We start from the raw sequence: 22,244 nt of genomic DNA, 5'->3' as shown, positions 1-22,244 counted from the left end.
TGAATGTTTTGGGTAGTCCACTTTAGGGTTGACTCGGCCAATTCTCGATAGAGTTATCTCTAAGGTGGACCCCGCATGGCCACCTCGGATTTCAGGGTGAAATCCGGGGCGGGTCCTGTCAATATATCTTAGGTGCATGAGCGCATATCTTTCCACTAATTTTGCTACATATTCAAATAGTAAACATGTGGCAAATTAAGCTTCACAATTTATTTATTTTTTAACTGAAGGATTCATAGAATTAAATATCATCTAAACATGGGTTAAAATAATACAAAGACGATTACTCCAAGAAAACAAGATGAGTATCAAGTAGTCTACACAAAAACAAAAGACACTTTACCTTGTAGGCAATCTAGTCCACTTGCCCCCATGCGGTGGGCACACAATTATAGTATGATGGAGACAAACACATCTACAAAAGCTCATAAAAGAGCTCTCGATAGCATAGACTAAAAAAGAACTAACCTAAGTAACTACAATCTCCTTTTTCCTTAGGGTTAGAGCTCTCAGCATCATAAGGGTGAGTAAACTCGGATAAACCATTAACAAGCTTTTCTTTTTCTTTGAAGCTTTGGAACTACACTTCATGGGGGAGCTAGGTCTTCTTTGCCTTAACCTCAATTGTTTTCTTGTTCTTAGGATGCACCTGCAAGGTACCCTTTTTTTTTTTTTTTAGCCTCTTGTTTAGTAATCACCAAGGCAAGCCCCATTGACACAGCATCCAAGTTGGTCTTGCCAACTGCTAAACTCAGCCTAGGTTTCTTAGGCGACAAGTCATCCAAACTGTCCCGTTTTCTCCTCACTCCTCTGAGTGACACTGCAGGAGACACCGGAGCCTCCAATGTTCAAATAGTGACAACACTGTGAACCACCCTAGCATTAAGCAGTTTTCCAACCAAGTATGATTGCAATTTGCAACCGCGGCGGTTCTTCCCCTTTTGAAGGCTGGAGGTTGACCAAGTACAATTTTTTTTTTTTTTAGTTGTTATGTTTTCTTTTAATGGAAATTCAATGTCTATAAAGACTTATGTATTAAGAGCTCGAAGCTTGCTTGATCTAGGCATATGTGTTACTCTAGTCTTTAGCTTTCTCAAATGAATTAAAAATATAAAATTTTGTTTCTCAAAACAAAATAATTGAGTTATTTATAAGGGTTGGATATGACATTGGCCATTTTCATATTTCAAGGAAAAACACGACTTTCCCCTAAAAAACATGTGTCACCACTTGAGTATCAATACTATGAACGAAACCGGGGAATTACAAATTTAAGATGATGGATGTTTTTGCTTAACCTTTTGGCGGTAGAAGTCAATCACCAAGTTTTAATTTTTGAATTTGAAAAAATATCGAGTAATATGACATTCTGGTTTTGGTTCGCACTTTTGAAGCATGCAAAACCAATGAAAAATTATACAACACTCTCTTGTGGAAATTATCATATTAAGATTTTTCGGAAGGGAATGTTGAAATGTTATAGTCCCAAAGAAATAAATTGCTCGGTTTTTACTTTTTGGCATGTATATCCTTCAGATAATTACTTGCTACGCATTAGTAACTCGATCAATATGACATTGTTGCTGATTCAAAGTAATATACTTGTTAGAGAAAATACTTGTGTAACCGGAACAAGAACTATGGACTAAAATCAAGAAATTAATAACAGAAGAATTGTTTTACAGCCAGTGTTGTCCAGCGAATCTTGTTAATAAGGTTGTCAACAATCATAAAAATTTGCCACATCCTTAGTCAGACTGGGCCTTGTTAACCACAGAAGCAATTATGGGCAGTATTACCATAACTCTGGAAGAGATTATAATTCCTTCATTACCTGAAAGCCTCGACACCTAATTTTATGTTCATCCACACGACAAGATCTAAACAATAAATCTTGGACTCCTTGCTATCAGCAAAAATTTTATTTATGAAGTTCACGATCCAACCAACCCTTTGTGGCGAGCATATGCTACAATTACTATGAAAACAAAGAAACATACTATTCCGGTGACAATGCAAACCTGTCAATACAAAATAATTCAATTCTCAGCCACAGATCACAGTTATACTAGCCAAGATTACCGGAGGAAATAATGTGCGTACCCATTTAAACATGTATCCATGACCATCGTTCCACGTATATGGGATATTCATGCCAAAAATTCCAGCCACCAAAGAATATACGGATAAGCTAACAGTTCCAGAACTAAGAAAAAGCTCAAGCTGCACCATGAATAGTCAAGAGATTAAAACTTAATGTCATAAACAACTACTCCAGATTTAGCAAGCAAACAGGAAGCAAGAAGTATGAAGAAACGAAACCAGTGCAGTGCAGTAAGCACCTGAATTAACTGATTCCTATGGTTATCAAGCTGAAAAATGGAAGGCACAATTAAGATCAGAAACATTAATATATTGCCATAAAGTTTTATGGTACTGGCCAAAGCAACAAATTAAAGTTCATAAATCAAGTACCTGAATATTTATGTAATCCTCCGTATCATCAATATATTCACGCAGCTGCAAAATTTCAGATTAAAAGGTTAAGGTTGTCTAGAATGTTTGTAAGGATTATGAAAAGTACCTACCTTATAAAGTAAGATTATATAGGGTTTAGTGTTTCCACTTTCTGTTTCCAGTTCATTAAACTTAATGTCAATAACCCCGGTCCAGTACCAGAGCAATGAAAACATCCCCAAACAATTCCCATTTCTTCTTACTTTCATCCTAATCCTCAGGCCACTAGGTGATCTTTACATCTGCCAGCCCAAGGACCTTCCTTAGCCATGTGGTTGGGTAGGAGGGGAAGAAGGACAGATTCTAGGTTCAATTCTCCTTGTAAGCCGACAAAATGATAAGCTTACCGTAGCTAACTTGTTCAAGGTGCCATCAATCTGCATAAAGTAAGCCTGCACAGGTATTAGTAACCAATTTAGTATATAGATTCACTAAAATCCTACAAATGAAAAGTATGCCAACGTCATTATACCTCCAGTAACATTTCAAGTTCCTCAACGTCATTCTCATCTCCACGAACAGTTATCATACTTGCTCTACTTGCCCGTGATATTTTTGAGCCTATGGTAGGGGAGGCAGGATACCAATTGGGAGGACCAGAGGCACTAACTGGTGAACATGCACCCACCAACTTTCTTGACAAGTAAAGGTCGGCCATATCATCATCATCATCCAGCAGCTGCTCGAGCTCATCCCTCACCTGCAAATAAATACTACAGGATTACCTCTTGCCTTGATTTGCAGAAGTAAAGAGGGCACTGGTAGGTTGTCTTTATTCGTAATCTAATCAAGAAAGTTGGTCCCTACTCCACACCAAAAATTCATTTTGATATCATTACCCGCAAATCTAATATAAGATACACCACCAAAAAGAGTGTGGCTTACAAATATAAGTGGAAACAGGAGCCTGCATTTCTAAGGCAACTGACTTAGACTGCAAGCTTCAGTGGTCATGAAGCACAAATCCTGGGGTGCCCCTAGGGGGCTTTTTGAAGCAAAAGTGTTTATCAGCGTATTTCAAAAACTCCATTAGCTATTCTCTTGAAATATCTTTAATGTCCCCACAGAAGCTGAAAAATGGGATTTTGGAAAAGCTAATATTTGAAGCTAACTGTTGCATTTAAATTCAGTCACACACAGATTAGAGATGAACTACCAAACAATCATTCACAGACCAGAGGAAGATTGTATACCTTTTGGACCCGTGCAGTCAACCTTGTCATTGCACTTTTCAATTTACGAACCCTATCCAAATTGCGACTACTAATCTGCATATTCAAATGGATTGCAAGAATGTCTAAAAGAATCATGCAGAAGAAGTAAATTTCATAGAACAAATAAGAACTGCAAAAATAGATAATCAAAATGAACAAATAAGTAAATAATTTTGTCAACTCAAAACAAAAAGAAGAAAGAAAACTGAGAAACTACTTTTTCTTTATAGAAGATCATGTGAGATAAACATTCTCTCACTACTATAGTAAGTTTACAAAACTATGCAGGCAAGTATGCTAGCAAAAAATTCTCTGAAGTACAGGGCAACCACAACAATGAAAAGCCAGAGGGATACCAAAATTCAACAAAAAATGATGTTTGGATCATTATTTTTTAACACAATTTACACAAAACTGCAGACAATAGTCCCTTGAACTAGCCATCTTGTGTTTGCAGCAGAAACTTACTGATATACCCTATCTGACAACTGACATGCCTAAATCTATGAGCTATAATTAGTTATTTTCCTGAAGTAACCAAACAAGTGCAGGAAGTACTATAATTTTGTTCCTTGCACTCTTTTGTTTGTTTGCCATTTTTTTTTTCTCCCCAGTTAGCCCCTAAGGGATTCAGACACGCACAGAGTAGAAAAGAAACAGAGAAACAAGTTATTCCCTACCTTAGAGGTAAGCTCATCTAGAGCCGGATAAGCAGCAGTCTCCAGTTCTGTTGTACGTGCAGCAAGAAAACTACAAATTGCTTCCAAGGCTACCTCCAAGGCCCGGAATTCAAATGGAGACTCTACATTGAAATTTAGAATTCAGACTGATGATAGAAGTGACAGGTGCTAAAAGATATGCATATAACTACGGGCACTAAAGACAGATACCGCTCCTCAAGTGCTAAACTTTAAAGTTATGATATCATACCATCTTCTTCACCAGCGTCAACATCATTGTGCCCAGCAGGGAACTCTCTTCCATCTGTTTGATTTTCACGATTGGAATTAACAGGAGGCAACCGTCTTTGAAGCTCTTCAACAACAGGAATAACATTTTCATCCAACGGATCCCGAAGCAGCACCTATATCCACAACAAAACTAACAATCATCATCTGCAAAGGAGCCCCAATCACTCGAAACCGAAAGCACCCCACATACTTTGTTCTCTCCAGAACACAAACCGTATAGAATATACAAATTCGGCTTCATGGGAATATGATAATTAAACCCATGTTTATGTAGTAGATTAACTACACAAATTCAACAGAAACATATTAAAAAGGGGCTTAATTCAGAAAAAAAGTACTAACCTCTTCAGCAGTAATTATCGCTTTAATATGCTGTAAATCAAACAAACCCAAAACATAAACCAAACATTCAAAATCCACTATAGAAATCCCGAAATCCAAAAACAATAACAAATCGATAATCGAAAGGCTATACCTCCAGATTGAGAACAATAGCCCTGTCACGTCCGAGAATGGCGGAAGGGTAAGAGAGCAGAGGGTCGACAATGCGGAGATCCCGAGCGTGAATGTGGACTCTGTGCATGATCGCATACTTGTCCACATCCAACACCGTCGCTTGTCCCGTCGCGTCCAGCAAAACCCAGCTCCGAGACGACTTCTTCTTCACCGCCACCACCGCCTGAGGGTCCACCACCGCCACCGCCGCAACGGCTTCCCCGTCTCCTCCTCCTCCTCCTCCTCGAGTCATCTCTGACCATTCCCGAACCGCCACGAAAGCCCTAGAATTGAATCACATCTCCCTCTGATCAAATACCTCTCTCTGAGCACAGACCTAAACCAATTTCAATATCTGTGTATTTGAATCATCTGGGAGCTTGGATTGGACGGTAAGCAATTCACAATCCAATGGGATTAGAATTGGGTTAAAATTGGGGATTGGAGGATTTGGGATTTTGGGTGGTGGGGTTGCGTAGGGTTCATGTGAATGGGGAGAGGAGGTTGCTAGGGAATGGGGACTTGACACGCAAGAAAAAGGTGGGAAATCACAAGGAGTCCGGGTGGACCACAAAATATATAAATGCGGATCGGTGTTTTCTGGGACTTTGATTTTGGAAAGAAATCACCTGACGCGACCTGTCAACGTCGTGACGTCACAGCGTCCCACGACGTTGACGCTTGTACTTCTCTCTGTTAATCGTGATTGAAATTATTTTACATCGAGTTTTTGACTCGTAAAGTTTACCCGGTCATTTCATTATTTAAAAGTAAGTTTAGGTTGTTTGTTGCCTGTAATTTTGCCGATATTGTTGTGCTGTCTTTACTAATATTGTTTTGCATCAGAAGTGCGGCTCTTATTTTGATTTGAGGAGTCTACAATGACAAAAACTGAAAAATAATAAAAATTTATGTGCGGTCCATTGACAGTACAGAAACTACATTTGTCGTTTTTTGTGCTTGAATTGAAAAAACTGAAAAATATTTCAAACCTGAACAGAATATACCTTGAGTACCAACTTTTGGGTGCTAAACTATAGCCACCATGTTTGGTGCTCACTGTTGAAGTTGGGAACCATATTCCTATCAAACTTTAACAGAAAATGTGGTTTTAAGAGATGGAGTTATACGGTAGAAAAGGAATATATTCCACTTTTTTTTATGAACATCAACGTCAAGCCGTTGTTAAGAGCATATAAAATCTGAGTTGGTCTATCTAATCTTGTCGTTGTTCATTAGTTCCTTTTCTGATTAGTGTGTTGCGAGAATAAGGACAATTAAGACCACCCAAACCCAGCTTTCTTTATTTTTAAAGAATCTAAATTGATTGATTATATCCTTTTAGTTCTTATCTGGTGCAAGTGTAATTTAACTGACCAAACCAATAATAGTGTCCTTTTATGGGTGTCTTGTTTTCGAATTAGTATATAATCCACGGTTTGTTACAGACCAAGGAACAAGAGGCAGTGAGGCATGGGAGAAATGGTTCAGAAGCTTTTCTTATTTCTCCATTTTTTGATGGACTAGAAATATCATCATGAAAAGGGAAAGACTTCGGTGCGTTAATGCACCCATGTGTGATCTACGTGGCAAACTATTACTGGTACGCTTGGATAGTAGGCCCTGCAGGTGTAACTGGTTACCTGAAGATCCGGTCATCTGACCATTTGGAGCATTTGAAATTTGAAACCAAGGTGACCGTTTCGCCCATCTCTCTCTATTCTATCTCTTCCCCATCTTTCTCTGTTCTCTCTCTTCCCCATCTCTCTCTGGCTCGACTTATCTGTCTTCCCTCATTTATCCTCATTTATCTGAGACTAAAGCATCGATGGACAACACAACAAAGGGTTTCATCAAGGAAGGGACTCGAGCTGATGAAACACGAACTAATGATGAAGTGTTCAACAATGTCCCATACCACAGAAGATTGAAGGTTGAAGACATGAAGGCTATGACGTTTAAGACAGTAGAGGACGCGGAGAGGTTCTATTCTGCATATTCCTTGGCACTTGGCTTTGGATTTAGGAAGGATACCAAAGGAGAGGCTGAAGGTACGATCCGGAGGAGACAATGGCTTTGCAACAAGCAAGGGACTCGAGCTAAAAAGTGGTTCGTACTGGACAGAAGGGGTCGTACTCCTCGGAAAATTACAAGGTTAAATTGCAAGGCTAAGTTCAGGGTCAATTACAACGAGCTTGTAGGAGCTTATGTGGTGAAAGCCTTTGTTCCAGAGCATTCTCACGAGTTAGCAACTGGAAACCAAACTGCCTTCATTCGTTCGCATCGAAATGTCTGCAAATCAGACTTGGCCCGTGCAAATACAATGTCTAAAGTGTCAATCAGACCTTGCCATGCGTATGAGTACATGGTGGAGCAGGCGGGGGAATATAAGACAGTGGGATTTATTGAGAAAGACCTATACAACAAGCTTGACCAACAACAGCACACCACTTCCTTTGAGAGTGACTCCGAAGGCGCACTTGCCTACATGAACGCTCTGGTAGCACAAGACCTATACTTCTACTGCAGGTTCAATGTAGATATAGAAGACAGGTTAGCAAACATGTTTTGACAAGATGGGCATGCATTTTGTTGATTTTATGTGTTACGGGGATGTGCTGATCTTTGATAGCACATACAAAACCAATGTTTACAAAAAGCCATTGGTTTTGTTTGTTGGGTCAAACAATCATCGGGGAAGTATTTTGTTTGGTGCTGCTCTTCTTGTCGATGAAACGGTGGAGACATACACTTGGCTGTTGCGTTTGTTTTTGGATGCAATGAATGGGAAGATGCCAATAGCTATACTCACAAATGGAGATGAGGCCATGCGTAGTGCAATTGAAGACGTGATGCCACAAGCAAAGCACCGTCTTTGTGCTTGGCACCTTTCCAGAAATGCCAACACTAATTTGAAGTGCGACGAAAAGTTGAAAGCTTTTAACAGGTGCATGAGAAAATTCCAAACTATGGAGCAGTTTGAAGTAATGTGGCACGACATGGTGGAGAAATTCGATCTCCACAACAGTTTCTGGATCAACATGATGTATGAGAAACAAGACAAGTGGGCTCAAGCATTTTTCAGGAACCATTTTATGGCTGGCATGAGAAGCACGCAGAGGTGTGAGGGCATGAATAGGTTCATCAAAGACACTATTGGGAGCGGCATGAAACTAGTCAAAGTCATTCCGAGGATGGACCGAGCACTCATGAGATTGAGAAACAATCAAGTAAGGGATGACTTTAACACTATGAACTCAACCCCTGTTCTCGAAACTCACCTAAAAGACTTGGAGAATCATACAGCTTCTATATACACATACGATGTGTTTAAGTGGGTTAGGAAGGAGATCAGGAAGGAGAGCCAAGCCACACTACGACAGGGACCAGAGTACTTTGAAGATGGGCACCGTGTTTACACAATGTCAGCTTACAAGCGGCCTGATTTTGAGCACAAGGTAGTTTACTACCATGGGAAAAACACTAAAAGTGCAACAGACCCGATCATGGTATGTTCTTGTAACATGTTTCAGTATAGGGGAGTCTCATGTCGTCACATGTTCACAGTGATGAAACACAAACACATCAATGAGATTCCAAAGTCACTAATTGTGAAGAGATGGTCGAAGTCTGCCAGAGATGTGTGTTCAATCAAATATCCGGAACAAGATATTTCCAAAGAAGCCCTGGAAGTTAGTAGGTATGGTGTTATGAGTGTTGATTGCAACCGAATGTGTTTTTATGCTTCTAAGGGTACAACATGTTGAAGAGAGAGATAAATAGACTGACAACAATAATGGAAGGGTTGTTGAGAGACTGTGAACAGGTTCAAAGTATAGCTACACCGAAGAGTAAAGGTTGTGTTTTAAGAGATCCTATCACCGCTAAGACCAAAGGCAGAGAAGCCAAAAGCTACAAAAAGTATGAGCCATCCAAACGACCGATTACTTGTAGTTATTACAAAGGTCCTGGCCACAATTCTCAGACATGTAAAGATAGGAAGGAGAAAGAAGCTGAGAAGATAGGCGGCAAAGAAGCTGAAAAGACAGGCAGCAAAGGAAGCAACACTCCTTGGAATTCAACACCTGCGAAAAGATCCATTCATAGTAGTAGATGCAAAGGTGCTGGGCACACATATCGTACATGCAAAAAGGAGACCTCATTTTGAAGTAGTGAGTAGAGGTTGTGATAATGATCTTGTGCCAATCTTAATGCTAGTTGCAGGTCAAGTTCACCTGACATTTGCATTGATTTTGTAGTAGTGCCAATCTTATATGTTATTGTATGGTCTACTAGTCAAAGTATTCATGTCTCACAAATCGTGTAGCCATTTAAAAAAAAAAAGGAACAGTTTCCCAGCTACTAGTTGCTATCACTTGGTCTACTTGTTAATCAATACAATTATGAAAATAGATGTAAACCAGGTTACCTATCTGTTTTTGGAGCAAATACATATACGCACTTAAACTCAGTGGTCTACTTGTTTATCGTAACTGTATTGAAAAAAAGGTAAATAATTTAATCTTTTGTGTACATCCTGTGGGGCAACAAACGTACCCAATCCCCCATTGACATGTAGAGTGATGTCGGCCAAAGGTAATGACCCTATCTACTAATTACTGTCAGTGGTCTACTTGGAGATTGATAGTGATCTTAAAAAAAAGTTAAACATCAGAGTTAGGTCTACTTGTTCATCGTAACTGTATTGAAAAATAGGTAAATAATTTGATATTTTGTGTACTTCCTATGGAGCAACAAACGTACTCAATCCCCCATTGACATGTAGAGTGATGTCGGCCAAAGGTAATGACCCTACCTACTAATTACTTTCGATGGTCTACTTGGAGACTGATAGTGATCTTTAAAAAAAGGTAAACATCAGAGTTAGGTCTACTTGTTTATCGTAACTGTATTGAAAAATAGGTAAATAATTTGATATTTTGTGTACATCCTGTGGGGCAACAAACGTACCCAATCCCCCATTGACATGTAGAGTGATGTCGTCCAAAAGTAATGAATCTACCTACTAATTACTTACGGTGGTCTACTTGGAGACTGATAGTGATCTTAGAAAAAAGGTAAACATCAGAATTAGGTCTACTTGTAAGCTTAATAGTAAATTGAAAAATAAGTAAACATATTTCAATGAGGCTTTATAGGTGGAGTTATCCTATTGTAATAAGGAAATCAATATATATCATCCCTACATCATATGACATTATGTAAGAGATGATGTAATAGCTAACTTGCATTGATTTATAATTCCAATATAGTAGTCCTACTTGTAAAGGCCTCTAGGTGTCACAATGAATCTTCATTAACGTTGATCTATATGTCTCTTATAGTTTAGGATTATGGTTTAGGATCATGAAGCACAAGTATCCTTCTACTTGTAATGGGTTTGCCTCTAGAAGTCACGTCTAACGATTCATTATTTTGTTCCTGATGGTTTTAGGATCATCAAGCACAAGTAACCTCCTACTTGTAAAGGGTTTGGCCATAGAGATTTAGGGTTTTTGGATCATCAAGCACAAGTAACCTCCTACCTGTAAAGGGTTTGCCCATAGAGATTTAGGGTTTTTGAATCATCAAGCACAAGCAACCTCCTACTTGAAAAGGGTTTGCCCATAGAGATTTAGGGTTTTTGGATCATCAAGCATAAGTAACCTCATACCTGTAAAGGGTTTACCCATAGAGATTCAGGGTTTTTGGATCACGAAGCACAAGTAACCTCCTACTTATAAAGGGTTTGCCCCTAGAGATTTAGGGTTTTTGGATCATCAAGCACAACTAACCTCCTACCTGTAAAGGGTTTGCCCATAGAGATTTAGGGTTTTTGGATCACCAAGCATAAGTAACCTCCTACCTGTAAAAGGTTTGCCCATAGAGATTAAGGGTTTTTGGATCATCAAGTACAAGTAACCTCCTACTTGTAAAGGGTTTGCCCATAGAGATTTAGGGTTTTTGGATCATCAAGCAGAAGTAACCTCCTACCAGTAAAGGGTTTACCCATAGAGATTTAGGGTTTTTGGATCATCATAAGATTCATTATGTTGATCAATTTTATAGTCCATTATGGTTTAGGAATATGGTTTAGGATTATGTTGACCAATTACATAGTCCATTATAGGGTAGGGTTTAGGGTTTAGGATCATCAAACACAAATGCATTTTTATGGTTTAGGGTTGACACTTGAGGGAAAATCCTAAATTGCCCAAAACCATAAATATCCACAAAGACCCTAGTCAGACCTTAGTCAAACCCGCAAACCACAAAGACCCTAGTCAAACCCATAAATATCCAAAATGACGTTCAAATAATACAAAACGCAACCCATCCTGTTCAAGGCAGCAAAGCAAAATTTTAAAATTTTGCCATCGAAATTTGAAACCAAGGCGGAAAAAAACCTTAAATCCCATCGAAACACCAATATAAATCACACTCCACCCTTCTGCTCTGTTCTCTTCACACAATATAAATTGATTTCCACCCTCCTGCTCTGTTCTCTTCGCACTCCACTCTCTCTGTTCTCTTCCATGGCAAAGGTTTCAGCTAACTCTAACTCTCTCTGATCAGTGGCTCGATGGGAATGCCGAGAAACATCAAAAACTGTTGTTTAGGAAGTCTGGAGGAATGCTAGAAAGCGTTCATTTTAGTTTAAGGTCAAAGTAAGCTACTATTATTTCTCTATTTTGTTGACTGCTTTCATTTTGTGTCTCTCTAGCTAAGATTTGGAGGGTCAAATGAAGATGCACACCACCTGTTCGATTAAATGCTCAACTTCGAGATGTGGTTATTGCTTTGATGATTGCTTAACCTAATCGATAAATGTAACTGTTAAAAATTTCATGGTTGTTTTGACAGGTATTATTGGTCCTTTCACTGTGGTGTGCAAGATGTCTTCACTGGAATAAACACCCCCCATTGTGAACTGGGATCAGAAGAAGCCTAGTCTCGATATTGCAGGTAGCCTTATGGTCCCTACATTGGATGAAAAGTATAAGCATATCTCTGATGAATATGAGAAGGAAGACGACTCAAAGCCAATACATGCGCACACATGTTCTGCTGTTGAAGAAGAATTTTGCATCCATATCGCCGATGTCACTAAAAGACCATGCGGCACATGCGCACACCTGTACAACGTCGGTCCAGACAACAAAAAGAGATGCAGTTGTATCTTATGCCACTAGGAAGAGGAACAAGATGGGAATGCCAATTCACCTCCCTCAGGTTATTGGTGGTGGCCTAGTGACTCTGAATTCTCTCCAGCTATTGATGATTTTCACCAAGCAAGTGTTCTATGGATGTGACTGTAGTCTCCTTAGATTGTTTGCATAATCATTTTAATGTTAGAAGCTGAACTTCCATCATTTTGGCATTTCGTTTAAGCTGAACTTCCATCATTTTGGCATTTCGTTTAAGCAATCAGTTTGCCAGAAAAGTCTATTGGTTTATGTATCTCTACTACTTGCCTATCGAATTCTAGATTGAAAATGAGTAACTAGATTGAGAATGAGTAAGCAAAAAAATTACGTTGTTTTGAGTTTCATATGTAGTTCAAGTACTTGTCTGAGCATCTGTGTCTCCCTAATTGTGTAGACCTTTTTGAAGAAATCTGTTTGCCAGAAGAGTCTACTGGCTTGAGAAAGGATGTCTACTCATTTGGGTACAATGATATTGCTGGAGAGGTAAACACGTTCAGAAAACATGTAGGTCTGTTTGAAGAAATCAGTTTACCAGAAAAGTCTACTGGTTTATGTATCTCCACTACTTGGTCATCAATAGGTATCCTGATGAAGAGGTCAACCAGGTCTACTTGTATGTTGATCAAACTAGCCCCATCTTTGTTGACACGTGGACTACGATGGTCCACAGGCTACGAACCATCGAAGATTGGTCTACCCTCTTGGCAAACACCACATCGCTTTACACGTAAACATGTTTTCCTTATGATGTAGTTCCCTTTTATTGGGCTCCTCAATGGTGTCTACTTGTCTACTGGTGTTGTGGAGTGCAAATGAGTAAGCAAAAAAATTACGTTGTTTTGAGTTTCATATGTAGTTCAAGTACTTGTCCGAGCATCTGTGTCTCCCTAATTGTGTAGACCTTTTTGAAGAAATCAGTTTTCCAGAAGAGTCTACTGGCTTGAGAAAGGAGGTCTACTCATTTGGGTACAATGATATTGCTGGAGAGGTAAACACGTTCAGAAAACATGTAGGTCTGTTTGAAGAAATCAGTTTGCCAGAAAAGTCTACTGGTTTATGTATCTCCACTACTTGGTCATCAATAGGTATCCTGATGAAGAGGTGAACCAGGTCTACTTGTATGTTGATCAAACTAGCCCCATCTTGTTGACACGTGGACTACGGTGGGCCACAGGCTACGAACCATCGAAGATTGGTCTACCCTCTTGGCAAACACCACATCGCTTTATACGTAAACATGCTTTCCTTATGATGTGGTTCCCTTCTTTTACATGTAGGTCTACTTGCCTATCGAATTCTAGATTGAGAATGAGTAACCTAGATTGAAAATTACAATTGTTTTGAGTTTCATAGGTGGTTCTACTTGTCCAAGTATCTGTGTCTCCCTAATTGTGTAGACCTTTTTGAAGAAATCAGTTTGCCAGAAGATCTACTGGCTTGAGAAAGGAGATGTACTCATTGGGGAACAATGATATTGCTGGAAAGGTAAACACGTTCAGAAAACATGTAGGTCTGTTTGAAAAAGTTTTCCTCATATGTAGGTCTACTGGGCCAAGGATTCATGTGTAGAAAACATGTAGGTCTGTTTGTACAAGGAATCTGTTGGTCTACTTGTGAGCTTAATGGTAAATTAGAAAATAAGTAAATGACTTCAATGTTGCACAAGTAAACTACATTGCAAGTAGGTCTTCCACAAAACCACAAAAACCTGCAAGTAAACTACATTGCCTATCGAATTGCAAGTACAGTAGGGTGTTACATTCTTAGCCTACAAGTGAACTAAACTAGATCCCAAAAACCTGCAAGTCTTCCACAAAACCACAAAAACCTGCAAGTAAACTACATTGCCTATCGAATTGCAAGTACAGTAGGGTGTTACATTCTTAGCCTACAAGTGAACTGAACTACATCCCAAAAACCTGCAAGTCTTCCACAAAACCACAAAAACCTGCAAGTAAACTACATTCCAAAATCACAAAGTCCTGCAACCTTCCCTCACCTGCTACGACGGACATTTGATGCCACACCCCTCTTGGATTGAACTCTAGTGCGAGGTGGTTGGACGATTGGGTTCTTCACAGTCCCTTTCTTTGGTGCTGCTTTAGTTTCCCTTTGTGCCATCTTAGGTGAAGAACATATTGGTGGTGGCCGAGTTTTGATGGCTTCCTCGATCCATTTCTAGCACTCATTGAATTTGTTCCTTACCAATTCAATGGTTAAGTCCATGCGTACCTCTTCTAAGTTAAACTGCAGTGTTATTTGAATAAGTAATGTTAAGCTAAGCTATTACCAACATGTCATTCAGATTCATACCTCATGCAGAAATGACAAACATACCTGATGCCACCACTCAGATCCATAACAATGCATGTGTTTGATCACATACACCCCACAGTTAGAACCGCCCTCTTGTTTAGGGCATTGAGCCGCCTCGAATACATGGAAGTCAGCAAACTTCTTCACAACATTCTTGACTTTGAACTCCACATGGTGGTAGATAATGTCTAATGTTTGCAACTGCACAATTAGGAAAAAATAATGATAAGTACAAGCTTACAGGGTTTTCAACACAAAAAGATTCAAATGCAAGAACATTGATTACACGCATTTATATGCTTGTAATTGTATCTAAAACACTAGAAATACGCTAATCCTTGAGCTAATTATAATGTAATTAATCCAATTTTATTTATTGTGTAGGAAATAAGCGGAATTGCGGAAATCAAGAAAAAATTGTGGAAACTTGGAGTTTCCGATAGAAGGACAAAATAGCCGACGCGGGTCAACTGTAGTAAATGCCATCAAAGGAGCGGGATCCAATTACCTCCAATACTACGTGCGGAAATGCATGGAGAAGAGTGAGAAGAAATGGAAAGAATTGTAAAGTTGGCAAAAGTAATGCATCTTAATTAATTAAGTGATTAATTGCTTAATTAATCAAGTGATTAATTAACATAATTAATCAAAAAAATTGTGCAGCCATAATTTGCTTTCACTCTCTTCCTCTTTGTTCACACATATAGCACGTGAACAGTTTTCCTTCTTCAAAAACAACCATTGCAGCCTTGACACGTGGACAGCTATCCACTTTTCTTGCTTTGGCTGCCACCCATTATCAATTATACTCTCTTCTCTCTTCGACATATATATACCACGACCTAATTCTCCAGCTACGAACACTAAGAGTAGCCACACCACACCAAAAACAGAGGCAGCCCTTTTGGGCTGCTCTCTTCCCCATCTTTCTTCACCATTTTTTCTATCTTTTCTTTAGTTTATTTTGAGATTTGAAGGATTACTCATACAAAGGTTCAAGGATCCATCAAGGAGACTTCTCCTCTACAAGATTCAATATTTGGGTATTTTGTGGGAGTTGTAATTCAAGGCTAGTCATGCTAGCTTTTTAGCTATTTATGACTATACTTGTTTTCTCCTACACTTCTATACTCTTTACTATTTGAATTTTGTATCTTTGATGTCTATAATTATGGGTTGTGAGTAATTTCCTTGTTGGTGGTTAGGGTTGTGTCCCTAACCCAAATTTTGTGTAAAAGATGTCTAATTTAAAGTAATGATACAATTTTCATATGATGGGTGCTTATATCTATTTTTGTTGGGTTAAAATGCATGTCTAGGAGCCTAGTCAACTCTAAGATGTGTATTTTGAGCATGTCTAGGATGGAGTTAGAGGCTTGACCCTCTCTAATTCCTAAGCTAGAAACCTTCAATTTCGTATTCGAGGGGTTATAAGTATGGGGATTTACACCCGTTGCATGATTGCGCGGGCATTTCGCTTAGTAGTCTAATTCCTTGATCTCTACGCCTCTTGATGTGAATTAGTGACCCTTGAACCAGCTCTAATTCATGTCAAGTGAGTTCCTACGGCCCTTGAACCGGAGTAGGAATACAATGAAAGAGAATTTCGGTCCTTGAGCCTTGAACCGCCTTGGATACGACTACCGCCAAAGTAGGGATTTGCATCTACATTATATTAGCTTCCGACACATAGAATTTGGGTGAAGGAACCTCCCTAACACCCGACATTCCCATTTATTTGGTTACACTTTTATTAATTTATTTTCATTTTTATTAATTGCTTTACATTTCATTACATTTTGTTAATCTAAAATCAACTCTCAAAATATTGAACTCCAACTCATTGTAAATATTCATCACTAGGCTCTTAGTTTTGATTAGGCTTTGGTGAAAATCAAAGCCGAGCATTACTAAAGCTTGGTGCTTTAGATTAACATTTTTATTTATTTTATTTTTCTTTTCATTGTTTGCTAAGTGTCTTTATTTCCAATTACCCAGGGATTGTGGGTTAGCCACTAATCCCCGTGATACGATAATCTTTGGGCATAATATTTCCCTATCTAGACAATGATACGTACGCTTGCGTAAATATGTATCAAGTCAAACATCATTTACAGCGGCTTTGCACAGATTCATTCGTCTCCTGTTACATTGTAAGCCATCCCACACTTCTCCTGTCAAATTATCAAGACGCACAATAAGGAGGTACCAATGATTGATGTCATGCATTGGTATGAAAATCTATTGAAAATATGAATGTGAGAATGATGTGTGATCGAGAGAAAAACCAACAATTATTGCTAAACACAAAGAAAAACCTTTCCTTTACCTTCTCGCACTCAGGTATGCCATTCTCAAATCTCTTTACACCCAAACCCTTTGAAATTGCCCTAGCTGAATCTCCACACATGCCTCTATCATTGTAACTTTTCATCTTCTGACAAAAGTATGTTGTGAAGTAACAACATCTATTGCTTGGGAAGCGTCCTAGAAGTAGATAGTCACTAAACAAATTGATAATATCATCTTCAACCCATCCGTTAGGTTTAAGTGACCAAACTGCTTTTCGACTAGTGAAGAAATTTTCACTATCCACAATGGTCTCCTTCTCTTCAGTTGACACATCATAAACAAACCTGAGCACTCCTTTGTCAGCCTCCTCCCGATCTCCCTTGACTTTGAAGTTACCAATCTTCTCTATGTTACTTTTGGTCGTGGGGTTGGCATCAACTTTCTTCATACTTTTCAGTGGGCTGACTACAGATATTGAGTCAGATAGGCAAATCAAGGAGGTCTTCTTTTTTGGTTGCAAGTCTTCCCCATGTACCTGTAACACCTACGTGAGATAGAAAGTAGTTGCGTGTTAGTAAACATAATGGGAAAATAGATGCATTCATTAACAGTGAATAGATAAGGGAAACATTGAAAAGTAACTTTATTAAAACCCACTCATCTCTTATTACAAGGTGCAATAAATGCACTGCACAAACGGAAACACCACAACAACTATAAAGAAATGCAGTGAATGCATTCCTTTATTGATCAACCACAAAGAAACACAACAACTATAAAGGAATGCACTAAATGCATTCCTTTATTATTGATCAACTAACAAGAAACACAGCACTTTGTTTCATTCTCCATTCACTACTACCCACAACTTCACAACTTCATACCTCCTGTTGCTCTCCAGCTTTCTTTTTTGAAACTTTCTTAGGGCTTACTTTTTCTGCTAAGCCATCAGTTTGAAGGTTCTGATTGACATTCACATTTTGTGCAGTCAGAGTGTTCAGCATACTCAAGACTTTGTCTATCTTTCCCATCATATCATCTCTCAGATTGCACATATTATTTTTCAACCCATTCACTTTAGCAGCCAAGTCAGACATTTCTTTCTTAATCACCCTATATGCTTTGGCCTGATCTCCACTACCAACACGGTCACCAACCTTTGCCACAAGAACATTTTCATCCAGCAAACCACCTTGCTTATTCACCCATTTGAGCAGTTTGCCCGTTTCATGGTCCCCCCAAGCTTCAACTGGGTACAAGGACTTGTCCACAATGGTCTTCCCATGTGAAACATAATCAAAATAGAACAATTGCAGAAACAGGATACAACCGCTACAATAGGACTGAGAGTCTTTTTTGAAACTGACGATGGCCTCCATCAAACATTTGAATGAGTAATCAGCCCAGTTTAAAGAGCTAATCAGGCGAGTGTCCTTCAGGACCAGCAGCCACTTCTTTGGTATCGTCAGTGAGGCAGATGGGCTAAGGATGGTGCTCATTGTGAACAGCACAAACAGGCGCTTGAACTTGTTGTCAACTTCTTCTGTATCCTTCAGGTAGTTCTGCACGTCCCTTAAACTAATCTTCTTATCCTTCCCACACAAGGAGTTTATTATCGCCATCAACTCAGGGTGATCATTAATGGAACCTTTAAAGTCAACCTCGAACCTAGCATTCTTCAACCCCATCACATTTTCAAACTCACTTGCATCCATTTCAATCTCCTTTCCATGCATAGTTATAGTACATGCATTGGGGTCTACGGAGTCCACAAGGACATGCAACATAGAGTGGTGAATTTTCCTTCCTGACATCTTCAACAACACATCAAATCCAATTGTTGAACAGGTTGCCTTTTTCTCATCGCTAAAATCTGCAACCAAAGACCTAAAGCGGTCTGGAGAGCAACAGGTATCAATCCGAACCAACTCAAGCAACTCTTCCTCAGAAACTGATGACTGACCACATCGATCAGTCACTACATACTGCTCCTTCTCTTCAGCTGGAAGCTCTTTCCATGTTTGAGATATCTCAACTCGAAACTAAAACATAAGCAATTGGTTAAATTAGTAGGAATCCCAGTTAGTATTACATGTAATTGCAAAACGAGCATGTAATTTCATCCAATACTCACATCATGGTTTAGTTTTGGGGGATTGATTTGTTTGTGTTGAATGTTCCTGCACTCAATCTAACAATGTCACATAACTTGAGTCATTTAGTCCAAAATTACCAATTAGATGGAAATTTGAATACTTACAGGTAGTTCAAAAAGCTCATGGAACGACCGGAGGCTTTCTTCTTCATGATGAACTTCTTTCGATCCTTCACCTCTTTGGCTTCGGCAGGTGAGGCAGACAACTCTAAATCCTCTGGTGCCTTCTCTTTTCGCGACCGCATATCATTGGAATGAGGTTTCTCCGCCTCAACCACCGGTTCATCCGAAGTAGGTTTTGGTGCCTCAATTACAGATTCATCGGAAGTAGGTTTCAGTTTAGGTACCTCAACCACCACTTCGATGCCGTTAACAGAAGCTTTCTTTGTCGACTCCAAAATTGGAGAATTTTGATTCGAGACCTTAGAGACCGTCGCCGAAGCCGATGCTTTAGAGGCCGCGATTCGAGTACTCTTTCGAGGGCCTCCATCGGAGATCGTTGTGGAGCTGCTTGGTTTAGGGGCCACCATTCGAGAACTCTTTCAAGCACCTCCATCAGAGTTACTGGAGCTGCTCGGTTTCACCCTTTTGGGTGCCTTCTTTGTGTAGACCTTCGGCTTGGTCCGAGTGATTTCGGAGATGGAGAAAGAGAGAGAGGAACGAGAGAAGAATGACGGTTAGGGATGAGGGCTAGGGATTTCTTAGGGATTTCAGAGATGGGGGAAGAGAGTGAGAGGAACGAGATTAGAGGGATTTCTAATAGTGAGAGGAACTAGAGAAAGGATTTCTGATTTAGGGTTTAGGAAGAGGAAGTGGAGGGATTTTGGATGTGGAGAAAGGGAGAGAGAAACCAGAGGTGGAGAACGATCGAGTTGTGACGGAGAATACAATGAAAGGAGTGAGTGGGCTTGACAGTCGAGGCGCTTGGGAAATTCAAATTCTCACAACCGGTGCAACTTGTTGGTACCGGTCACCAAATGGCATCTTTTTTAATGTATCGGTGCCTTAACGCACCGAAGGGGATCCCTCATGAAAAACCTTCTTTCTTTCTTTCTTTCTTTGTCCTCATCCCATCTGATACCCTCATCCCATCTGATACGAGACTTTAGCAATACAATTACGGTTCATCTATGATACATTAAGTAGACTCTAGTTCAATACATAGGTAGACTAATTTGAGATTAAGTCAAGCTAGTCCAAATAGAGTCATTCTTCCTCTGTATCAAATCTAATTTACTTGATGTATTTGTACCGTGGAATTTTCCATACTACTAAGATATAAGAAAGTAAAGAAACCAAACCATTGTTCTGCATATAAAGAACTAGAACAGTCACTGGATTTATAAGGAAAAGAACCGAAAAGATGAATAGCTTGGGGAAAAAGCTTGTATTATAGGATCATGAACACTGACAGTAGTAGCAACTACTTAAAATGTATTCAGAGTTGAAGGGAACTGAGACAGGCACTTGATCGATCTCGTGACGAAAATGAATTAAGGAAACTAGAAACGAAAATGGAAAGGGTAAAAGCACCCAACTGTTGGTAAATACAAAACAGAAGTACTTAACACCATTTCTAATGAAAGCTATACAAAAAAATTAATTTTGTATGATAATTGATGATAAAAGCTACAGATATATACACAGTGTGCTTCACTGCTTCCTCATCACTCTTGCACTGCCAGGCTCTGTACGTTATCTGGGTAACACATGGATTCAACTTTGCAAGAAGAAATCTTCACTGGCTACCATGCTGGTCACTCCCAATAAGCTCTGGTGGAGGACCTCAGGCTTGCCACCAAGTGCCGTACATCAAATTCTGGGGCTTCCAAGTTCCAACAGCTACCTCAAACTCTCATGGTTTGGGTTATAACAAACTTCCACTGTTTCAGAATTGAGCAATCATTGACCCATAATGAACAACCACATGAAAGTAAGAACCAAAGAGAAAGATAACATCCAGATAGATAAAGCGAATGTCTAGTAGGACAGGAATGGGTGGACCATCGAAGGTACATTGAAGAAGTGTAGGTTGGATCATGAATAGAACCACGCCACCGCCCTCATGGTTCGGTTCAGCATCAGCCCCAAGAAAGCTATCTCATCAGGACAAAGGAGTACCATGAAAGATCAATCTAATCAAGTAGTACATGAGTTGGGGAGAAAGGGAGAAGTTGGATGACAAGCAGAAAGAAGATGGATCTTCCTCCACATAGTTTTCGAAGCAAAATGTATCAATGTGTCATCCAGCCATCTGATATAGGTATCAGAACCACCCTCACCAATATCACTACTATTTGCTATATTTTTGGCTTTCCGATGAGAAACAAGCGTATCTCAATATTTGCATCACAATACAATCTTCGTTTATCCTCTTCATCACGAGTACAAATGTGCCACAAACATCTTCTCAACTGATCCGACTCAAATGACTCGCCTAGCAGCATGAACTCACCTGATCTCTCAACAGGATCCTCAAGCTGTGCAACTCCGGATTGAACAAGAGAACAACCATAAAAATTGAGAAGAATAGATGCATCAGTAACCTCTATGACACTGGAGTCTACAATAATTCCTGGGCTTATAGTTGCATGCCAACATCTGGAGACCATGATCCTGGAGCCAATGCAAGTCCTGGATCAGATACCAAAATTAGTGTACTGACAAGCATTCAACTTCTGAACCAAAACTAGTGTACAGACTACCCAAGTCCTCCCTTCAAATTAATCTCCAAATTATGCATAATTGTCTTCTACACTACCTAAAGCAACCCATTCATAACAAGAGTAGAAGTCTGTTAACGCAGAAAGAGTAATTGCCCAATATATGCAATTAAAAGCTAAAGAAACTAGGGGAAAACAATCTAGTCCATGTTTCTACTTCTACTCAAATATGGAAAGCAAAGAAGAAACGAGTACCTGAAAATATGAAAGATCCATTTATCCGTGAAACACCACCACCTTCGAGGACTCGGAAATTTCAAGGTTGTGAACAAAAACCTTTAAATCAAACATAACCAGAGTCTCCCAAGCAGTCTCCGGCAATTGCTCCAAAACAAATGCCCCTTTCTTGAGAG

General features: G+C 39.4%; 2 protein-coding genes across 5 annotated transcripts; one reads left to right on the top strand and one right to left on the bottom strand.

Annotated features, from left to right (window-relative positions):
* Positions 1-1,641: 1,641 nt before the first annotated feature.
* On the bottom strand, positions 1,642-5,834 carry LOC112200144 (magnesium transporter MRS2-I). 4 transcript variants are annotated; one of them, XM_040519162.1, is made up of 11 exons: positions 5,178-5,827; positions 5,045-5,074; positions 4,662-4,815; positions 4,412-4,533; positions 3,711-3,785; positions 2,990-3,217; positions 2,865-2,894; positions 2,476-2,520; positions 2,343-2,372; positions 2,104-2,223; positions 1,642-2,021 (listed from the first exon to the last, which is right to left on the bottom strand). In XM_040519162.1, the coding sequence occupies exons 1-11, from the start codon at positions 5,448-5,450 to the stop codon at positions 1,935-1,937; spliced, it is 1,194 nt and encodes a 397-aa protein (XP_040375096.1). In that variant the 5' UTR covers positions 5,451-5,827; the 3' UTR covers positions 1,642-1,934. The 4 variants fall into 4 exon arrangements, with proteins under 4 accessions (XP_040375096.1, XP_024196924.1, XP_040375097.1 ...); XM_024341156.2 differs by having other exon boundaries at positions 2,865-2,909; positions 5,178-5,814; XM_040519163.1 differs by lacking the exon at positions 2,343-2,372 and having other exon boundaries at positions 5,178-5,834.
* A 1,191-nt stretch (positions 5,835-7,025) lies between these two features.
* Positions 7,026-8,964, top strand: LOC112198660 (protein FAR1-RELATED SEQUENCE 5-like). Its single transcript, XM_024339794.1, has 2 exons — positions 7,026-7,750; positions 7,830-8,964. Exons 1-2 carry the CDS (start codon positions 7,026-7,028, stop codon positions 8,962-8,964), a joined length of 1,860 nt encoding a protein of 619 aa, XP_024195562.1.
* Positions 8,965-22,244: the final 13,280 nt, after the last annotated feature.

The sequence above is a fragment of the Rosa chinensis genome, chromosome 4, assembly GCF_002994745.2.
Source record: "Rosa chinensis cultivar Old Blush chromosome 4, RchiOBHm-V2, whole genome shotgun sequence".
NCBI classification, from domain to species: Eukaryota; Viridiplantae; Streptophyta; class Magnoliopsida; order Rosales; family Rosaceae; genus Rosa; species Rosa chinensis.
The sequence above is the reverse complement of the archived record's forward strand: the minus strand, read 5'-3'. Positions and strand labels throughout refer to the sequence as shown.